The sequence below is a fragment of the Tyto alba genome, unplaced genomic scaffold, assembly GCF_018691265.1.
Source record: "Tyto alba isolate M040663 unplaced genomic scaffold, T.alba_DEE_v4.0 Super-Scaffold_3, whole genome shotgun sequence".
NCBI lineage: Eukaryota > Metazoa > Chordata > Aves > Strigiformes > Tytonidae > Tyto > Tyto alba.
The window spans coordinates 12,103,418-12,112,818 of NW_024881304.1; the positions used below are offsets into that span (position 1 = coordinate 12,103,418).

Sequence of the window (9,401 nt, forward strand, 5' to 3'; positions counted from 1 at the left end):
AGGCCTGACCACCCTGGGCCCCTCTTTGGAAAAGGACTGTTTCAGATTGCTTTTTCTTTTTTTCTCAGGGGAGCAATGTAACTCACTCCTCTGGCTCTGCTTTGTGCATCCCAGTGTGGACTTCAGGAGGTGTTGCTTTTCCCTACAACTGTCCAGGATTTTATCCTGCTCTTTGGCATGCCTGAGAGGCTGAACTGCTGCTGAAAGCCTTAAAATTGTTCAGGCAAAATTGCTGCAGCTTTCTTGCCAGGCCTTGGCCCAAAAAGCTTTATGGCGAAGCCCTGCAGGTTCCTGCAGGATCTTCCTTTGCAGGACATGGGCTGAGATCAGAAAATGAGCAAGGCAAGTTGGGATCTTTAAAGGGGTTCTTCAGAAATTGTCTCTAGTACACTTAGCGTTTCTCTAGATCATACTGACATCTTGACAAAGATTCTCTCTGAATTAATTTATTGGAGGCACACTGAAAATGAATTCTTACTTTGCTCTGGCAGGATATGTGCGCTTCTGTTTTGGATGTTCAGATTTTTCACCTCCCTAAGCAGAGAACACCAAACCCTGAGATGCTTGGCCCCCACAGGACGATAGCGATGGTTAGAAAATAAAAAGTGGAAGCTCTCCAAATATCTTACAGCACACTAAGAATCTTTAGTGAATCTTTAGTAATACTTTTATTTTCCTCATAAAGTAGACATTTCCAGGTCTCTTACCTTCACTAAAAGAGCAGCAAGATTTCTCTTGAGTGAATGAAGCCTCTCGTAGCCCTGTTTTCTTGAGTAAGTTTCTATTATTTCCTTCAATTTACAGTTAAAAATATATACAGTAATACATAAGCTGAATGGAAAGCTGGAGGTTGATTTTGTGAAGTGTTGATATAATTAATTAAGGCCAGTTCAAATACAAATATGTTGGAAAGGAAAATTCATCTGTGCACCAGAAATGAAATCCCTCAATTCAGTGAAGCCTGCAGCCCGTACCGTCTGTACTGTGTATGGTGTCCTGATAGGCTTAACACCTGCACGTATGGAAGGTGGAAAAGATGTTACCAAAAGGCAGCCAGACCTAAAGTCTTCCTAGCTAGCTGTACTTTATCTGATATGGAACGGATCTAGAAAAAATGAGAGATCACAGCAGCTTTGAAAAGACGGAATATTGGCCTAAATCTAATTAAAAATTTGTTAAGAAGCGATATATGTGTGTGAACACACGAAATATAGAATCAATAGCTGACCACATGGTAAAGAAACTAGGGTTCTCTTTTTTTATTACTCTCACTATTCTAAAGAAAGTGAAGATCAGAATTTTCTTCTAATCAGCACTGTCTGAAATCTGAATCTTCAAACCTTAGCTAAGTAGCTACAACTTGGGAAACAAAACAAAACAAAACCACAAACCAACCAAAAATCAAAACAGCTCCTAGTAAGTAGCGAAAGAAAACCAAAACTCATTGGGTGGTATTTTGGGTTTCAGAACAGTTCAGCAGAGAACACTAACGGACCCTCAAGCCCGGCTGAGCAGTCTGACGTGGGGCGGGCGGCCGCGATTCAAAGCGGGAGATCCTCCGTGGGGAACCCCACGCTGTCCTAGCTCTTGCACAGCAGCTTCCAAACGCCAGGATCACTGTGGGGGTAGCTACCTGTTGGTGGTACTTCAAGCATAAAAGCCGCAATGACTACAGACAGCAAATGGAGTCTGTTGCTAAGTGCAGTGGCACCAAACAGCTCGGAGAGCTAAGTCACAGACTTGCTCTGGGAGGAAAAAAGAAACCTCAAGCCGGGTCAACAGCTGCTGCCGTGGGCTCTGCTATGGCCAGAAGCCATGTGTCAGCAGTATGGCAGCAGCCTACTTCAAACATTTACTCCTCAGCAGCTGTGAAGAAAGAAATCGTAACCCCCTGCAGTATTTGATCAGTTGTGTCCAACTGCAGCGCTACCTTCCACTGTTCCTACCATCATTTTGACATCTGCGAATCTAACAGAGGAAGTAATTACAAATTTAATGCTTTGCTACTGAGCTTTCTTTTCAACAGCTAGCAAAAATGTTGTTTTAAGGGAGAGACCACTTCAGTTAAAGAGGTTCCCAAAGTTATAGTCCTTATACTTTTTGTGGTTATATTATTGCTTCACCACAGTCATTTTCATCCTTATTGCTTCTCTCTTAAGCTGTAATCCTCTCGTAACAAGAGTTTGTCCTGTCTGGACAGTACACAATCTCAACTAAAATTTTTGGCTACTTTGCTATTACACAACTGATTCTTTTCACCTTTAATTCAAATACAGAAGTCTTAAAAAAGCAAGCACAGATGACCCTGCTTTGCTATTAAATACTGAACACTGTACACACAGTCAAGTAAAGGAACAAAGTATATTACGAGAGATCACCAAATGTATCATACATTTAATAAATGAACTGGGATCCATACACCAAAACAGAACATTGTTTACATAATGAAATGGAAAATAAAAACACTACCTCTCCTGCTAGTACTTTTTTTACCTACAGTATATCAAGTTATACAATATATTTATAGGTTACTTCCAAAATGTTTTAAACATCTAAATTTTGCATTCCCTTGCATTAAAAAAATTACATATTAATTACTCTGGAAAGTTTCTGAACTCTGTTTAGCAGCAAATCTCCTTTCTTGATGGTTTCTTGGTACTGCCAGTTCTTGCTATCAGGCCTAGGAATTGTGGGGGGAAAAGAAAAAGGTTTAGAAGTGAGAATATGTCTTACATCACACATTTCCATAGTAAATGTCATCAAAATGTACAGAATTCAACTAGACTGTCAAAAACAATTTATAGGAATTGATAGCATACCTGTTAGTTTCTACAATCTCATTTACTTTGTCTATTTTGCAGTGTAATCGCCCAGCTGCAATAAATCTTGAAAGCTCCCTAAGTAAAGAAAAAAGTTGGTTAAATCATGTTTCACCACGGACTTGTAGACCTAGCAGCACTGAACCTGCTGTTACAAAACAACAGTGTCATCACACTATATTTCTGTTGAGATATATATATATAGCAACAGCTTATATATTTTCATAATGTATCATGCATCCTCATCTTATTAAAGTTTGGACTTGACACACAAGAATAATCATTCTAATGATCTAAATACAAAATGTCTTAGTACTTTCTTCTCAGGCCAAAGTGTCGTACCAGAGTTAGTAAAAACACTTAGTTTAGCATCAACTACTCTTCAAATTCAAAAGGTACCAGTCATGTAGTGTGCCTATTCTGAATTGATCCTTAGTATCTTCATGCCAGTCAATTTATTAGAAAAGTCTCTTAATAGTTCCCTACTCTCTAGTAGCTCTGAAGAGCCTGCTTCTTTATTATTATTTTGCTTAATCAGCTGGTGGTCTACAGCACGCTACTCATGGTAGAAGAAAATATTCCTGTGATCAACTGTCAGATAAGTTACAAATAGTAATAAAGTACTGAGAAGCGTAAGAACTACTATGACTTTAAAACATTTACCTTTGATTTGAATGGTATTTGGTTTCTCTTGAAATACCTATTATTTAATTTCTGAATATTTCAAGCAGTATTCATATTTCTGTAACACTTTTCTATGTCAGAAAATCTGAAGTTTCTCTATGACAGCAGAATGACTCATGAAGGCACTTGAAACAAAGTATTTCATGTACATAGAGTAAAAGTCAGTTCCTCATTTTGTGTTAGTTCTCATCATGATATAAATCTGTTGGTTTTATACTAGAAAAGAATTGCAAATTGGGACTGCGGGGTACGTTTAAGTGAAATATATCAGATCCTGTTCACAGACCAGAAAGCAAGCAAAACTACATAAGGAGAGTTCTGGGTATGTAAAATGTGCGGATCCCCCAAGTTGTGACAGTTAAAGTTTTCACACAGTTGTGAACTAAGTCAGCCTCTAAAATCTTAAGTTTCCTAGCACATGGTCAGTAGAGATACAGCAGTATAAAGAACAAAATTATTAATAAAAGACTAGTTTCTCACATGGGATCTTCAGTGAAAGAAATACTGGAAAAGTTGTAATGAGAGACTGCAATCAAATTATTTTCTTTACTGAAATATAAGGTTCACTTAAATTCAGCCAAGTTCTTCTACAGAAACGTAACTTGGCAAGTTTAGAATCAAAGTAGAACAAAGATTTTTATTCGTAATGAGATCATTATAAATAATTAAAAGGTGTAAAGTGAAATCTTTATGAACCTAAAAAGCCAAGTAACTTACTGATCTATGAATTCTACACTGACTCCAAATGCTTCTGCCATGTATCCTAATGTCAGTGACCGGTAAGACTCTAGGAGCTGGCTATACGCATGAATTCTCATTTCCCGTACATAGTATCGATAGTGAGGTGCAAACAGCCAATCTTTTTTCATCTCTTGTTCTACAATAGCTGAAAAGAAAAAAAAAAAAAAAGAAAATGAGTCAACAATCTCCAAGAAATGTAAAATATCGGTTATGTAAATAAAACACATAACACCAGTTAATACGTAATCAGTGTGAACTTAACTATATTGTGTTCTTACACACTTCAGGATGCGAAAGGCATTCTACACTACTGACCAGTAAATTGGTATAATCTGCATCGGTTCTAAAACCAGAAGCAGGAATAACATGCAAGCAATATTGTGGCAAAGCTAACGAGAGCCCGTTTGTCAGCGCAGGCTCCTCCTGTCAGGGTGGGAGCCAGCCTCCCCCCCGCTGCAGCGGGATCGCCTTGCTGACGGCAAGTGCTGGGCTCTGCTGCCACACGGAGCAGCGCGGTGCCGGGAAACACGCAGCACTGGGTATGGGACTACCTGAGGAAATGCTGCTGCCCAAAGCTGCGTTAAGGAAATGAGATTAACTTTCTAGTAATAGCTCTTGAGTTAGTTACAAGGATTTCTGGGCACTCAAGTGACTTTTTCTCCTGACAGTTTTAGTCCTCAGCTAGTGAGAAGGCCAGCAATAGAACAATATTGCTCTTAATCTCACCAAGCCTAGTTTTCCACAAAATTAAGTGTTTTTTGTTTTTTTTTCTAAATATCTTGTTTTCTTGTATTCTAAAGCTCACAGCAGGAAAACAAGCAGTCTGAGAACTGGCGAGAATGAGAGTGTTCTGAAAATCTTTTCTTCAGTGTCACCCTTTTACACAGAAACCAGAGCAGAAAGCAAAGCTAGTGGTAACAAAGAAAACTTTCTACGTAATTTCTTTTACACGTTGAGATTTCAGGACCTTTAGACTACAAGTCCTGTAATTTCTTTCAAAGCTTTCCCATCTGACCTGGCTCTTCAGGTAAGACAATGTTCCATAGCTTTTTTCAAAACACTTCTCCATCTAATCAGATAGGACCTTTTAAAAAGTTCACTGTATGCAAAGGTTGGTTGGTTGGTTGGTTTGATTTTCCAAACAAAGAGCAGCGAATCTCAGGTCACTGTTTTTAAAAAACAAACAAACAAACAAACAACTTTTTTTTTTGGCATAAAGTAGCTCTAGTTCAAGACTGCAGCTACTCTACAAAAGTTGTGGATGATCTGAAACAAATAACTGAAGCACCTGAAATAGTGTTGTAGGACAAAACACAGCCTTACCTAATGACTGGAAAAAGGCTGCGTAGCGGCATTCATAGAGAGAAAAGAGATACTGTCGCACAGCTGGCAAACTGTGTAGCACTTCCAGAATCTCTGCTCCTTTAATCACCTGAAAGCAAACAAACAGGTTTAAATACCATCACTTTCAGCCTGGAGATAAACTGGTTAAAGAAAGGCTGTGTCTGTTTGAACTGGTGTTTTCATCTGCTTTCCTTACCTTTTCCCTAAGGTCAGGCCTGTCTAATGCAATCATGCTGACATAGACAGTGTATGTTACAAATGTTTTGTAATCCATGAGCTCATAGGATGTAAACGTTGATACTGTATCAAGGAAGAGCTCCGCTGCTTGTTTGAAATCTCGGATAGCTACACAGTAAAGACCCTGGTACACTTTGAGGCGATTTCTCCTGTCCCAGTCTCCTCCTTCTTCTATTAGACTTAAAATAGAACAAAAAGAAAGATTTACTTATGTAAATATATTATGTAACAAGTTATATGAAACAAGACCAGTAAATCAACTGATATCATGTGATTAGAGAAAGAATAACTTGTTTTATGTCACAGCTTGTTGAAAGATTCCAGGCTTTGTACTCCTGTTGGCATGGGAAAGTGGCTTCCTTGGGCCAGGAGAGGCCAGATGCTTTTGCACAGTGCAAAAACTTTCAGTGCAAGGGAAAAGTTTACAGCCTCTGAAGTTGTGACAACAGCCTTGTGAGATGTGCAGGTAAGTAGTACTGTCAGCCTTGGCCATGGCAACGTATTTCCATTGCGTATGCTGCTAAAATCAAAGCCATCCAACTAGCAGCATAGAAAACAATTAAAAGTTGCCACTTTTCAAGCATCATATTAACACCAGAAAAGAGCCTGCAGCTTGCTACAGCAACTACTGGAGTTCACAATGGTGGGAGCACAGGGCCACCAAAGCTAGCAGTGGCAACAAGGGAAGGACAGCTGCACCCAAGCACACTCTGTTGACACGAGGCTCTTGCTTCTAGAGAAGCTGGCACCTCACAGAGCCAGCTGGGTGGCACTGGCAGCAGCTGGGTTTCAGCTGGCAAGCCCAGACTGCACTTTATCATACAATCTAATCACACCCAAACGTATTTGTCTTCTAACAGCAACAGAACAGGAAAGCGGGAGCGGGGGTTGGGCTACATATTAAAATTAAGTCAGCTGCTAGAAAACAACTAGCACAAAATGTTGACTTCTTTTTTTTCCTTCCCCCTCTAAAAAATCCAGAAATAGGAAGCTCTCTGGTACAAGGTAACACCCCCCCCCCACCACTCTGTGACTCTGTATCACAACCAGTCTTAGTCATTTATTGACAGCAAGGTATTTATCTTCCTTTTATTTTTTACAGTTTGTCTCGGAAGTGCTTCGGTGCACTCAAACAATCCAAGCAGTACCTTTTTGCCTTTTCAATGTTCCGTGTGATGAGGTCATTATCCATATAAAACAAGCCAATCCTCAGAAGATAGAACACGATATCCAGACGATGTCCCAATGCCACAGTTTTGTCATAAGTTTTGCGGAATGCAGTCAGAGCTCCCTCCTAACAAGATAGTATTTTTTTTACTGTAAGAATGTTAAAAGCACTTACAGTAGTTACAAAATGTCTGTTCTAAGCACATGTGTTGTCTTCCACTGATAGTCATGACTTGGTTAGGTTCCCACAGCAATTTAACATCATGCATTCTGAATAATCTTAAAGAATCGAAGTTTACATCAAGGTAAAAGAGCTGATCCTCATACATATTTTAAATCTAAGGACTATGAAAATCCACACTAACTTGAAATTAAGTTGCACTACGTAAATAGCTTTGAAAGGTCAAAATACACAAGGCAAGTGAAAAATAACACCTGCAAATGGAAAGTAGCTTTTTCCCTTTTCAAGAAAGAAAAATTATTTCAAGGGCTGCTTGTTTGGTTTTTTTGGTTTTTTTTTTTTTTTTCCCCTAGATAATTTAAATTTCAGTAAACACCTTCCCCTATCTCCCATCCAGGTCTGAGCTGTGCCATCGAGAAACGCGCTGTAAGTCACCCAACACCCACTGGAACCTGCCCAGCTCAGAGGATACAATGCAGTGTTTTCAGTATGAGTCCATAAAGCCTCTGCCATGAACCAACCTTGTCCCCGATCCTGCACAGGTACTCAGCTTTGGCCATCATTGCATCTCGGATCTCGCTCTCCCCCAAGATCTTTTCTGCATCTTCTAATTCGTTGTCAAGCCGTTTCAACTCTTCCTCATTAGCTTTCTTCATTTTGTTCAGCAGGTCCACGTCTATCTGCCATTCCAGAGACTTGCAGAGTGCTTCGTAATACGGAGCCATATCTGAAAGAAAAGCAGGCAGGCATCTGCTGTGAACTGCTGCAACGAGCGTGTGCGTGTTTCTAGAGCAGAGCCCCGAAGGATGACACAACTGCCGGTGCCAGCTCTGCCCTTTCCACAATCAGGTACCTGTTAAATCCAGACACGCTCGAGCCAGTGTTTCTGCCGGCCCTCTCTGTCGCGCTTCTTTTTTGCCGACTCTTTTCTACCACTGATCTCTCTACGCCTCTCCCATTTGCGCTTTCCTTACTATTTATCTGATTCTGAGCACAGTGGACCGCGGCGCTCAGCTCGCATGCCGTTTAAAACCCCAGCACGCTGCTGGCAGCCGGCAAAGCCTGGGACAAGGCGCCACACGGCTATGCCCAAACCCCCCTTCCACTCTCCCCCCGTCCCGCTGCTCTCGGCCTGCCCGTGCCTCCAGCTGGGGAAAAGCCCCCTCAAACACACCGCCCACCGCCCCGGGCCGCCGCTGGAACGAAGGAACGGCCAGTCCGAGCGGCTCTGGGCAGGCAGAGCCGCCCCGGTGGGAGGGGGAGACGCCGCCGGGCCCACTCACTGTGGAGCCGCACGGCCGCCATCAGCTCGTCGCGGGCGGCGGGGTCGGGCGCTCGGGGCCGGAGGCTGAGGAGGAAGCGGAGCTGGGCGATGCGGAGGTCGGGGTTCTTGGGCAGCCCCTCTTCTTCCAGGTTCTCCAGCGGCATGGCGGCGGGGCGGGACGGGACGGGCCGCGGCGGCTTCTCGGCTCCGGGCGGGCGGCGGCGCTTCACCGCTGACTCAGCCGCGACGGGCGGAAATGGCGGCGCACTTCCGTCTCGCAGCGCCCCCTGCCGGACCGGAGGCCTCCGGGAAGAAGGGAATGGGGGGGGGGGGGGAACCGCGGTGAGTGTGCGCATGCGCGGGGCGGCCCCTAGGGGGCGGGCGCGCGCAGGCTATAGGGGGCCCCCAGCCGCGGCTATAGGCGCTGTGTGGGCAGGCACTGAGGGGGTGCGCGGGGGTTGTAGGGGGCGCGCGCACGCAGCGCCGGATCCCGGGGCCGCCGGTGTACGGGGCAGGCTATAGGGGCCGGGCGCGCGCTGTCTGTAGGGGGCGCCGCTGCACAGCGCGGGGACCCGCCACCCCGCTGTGTTTCGCTGCGCTTGGTTTGGGGTGGCTCGCGGGTGTTTGATGCTTTGGACACAAAGCAGCGAGAGGTTTAAAAGGGAACTCGGCTTTTGCTGTAGGGAAAAAAAAAAAAAATAAAATTTGTAGCCTTCGTAGTTGCAGCAAAAAGCTGGAATGTGTTGCCCAAAATCATGCCCGTGTCTCAAAAAAAGCAGAAGAAAAATAAAAGCGGCTTTAAAAACCTGTGTTTTGGTTATATCTCACCAAGTTAAGGGGGGAGCGTCACTCCCGACTTCTGGCCTCAATTCCCTCGTACCCTTCATCGAGCTTGTCGTAACATTTCTCCATCTCTTTATTAAATACCTCTGGATTTGGCTTTTCTGACCTGATGCGACAGGAG

General features: G+C 43.3%; 1 protein-coding gene across 1 annotated transcript; it reads right to left on the reverse strand.

Annotated features, from left to right (window-relative positions):
• Positions 1-2,364: 2,364 nt before the first annotated feature.
• Positions 2,365-8,707, reverse strand: PSMD6 (proteasome 26S subunit, non-ATPase 6). The gene is made up of 8 exons (XM_032985768.2): positions 8,457-8,707; positions 7,695-7,900; positions 6,974-7,119; positions 5,785-6,004; positions 5,568-5,676; positions 4,221-4,389; positions 2,820-2,897; positions 2,365-2,680 (listed from the first exon to the last, which is right to left on the reverse strand). The coding sequence occupies exons 1-8, from the start codon at positions 8,599-8,601 to the stop codon at positions 2,584-2,586; spliced, it is 1,170 nt and encodes a 389-aa protein (XP_032841659.2). The 5' UTR covers positions 8,602-8,707; the 3' UTR covers positions 2,365-2,583.
• Positions 8,708-9,401: the final 694 nt, after the last annotated feature.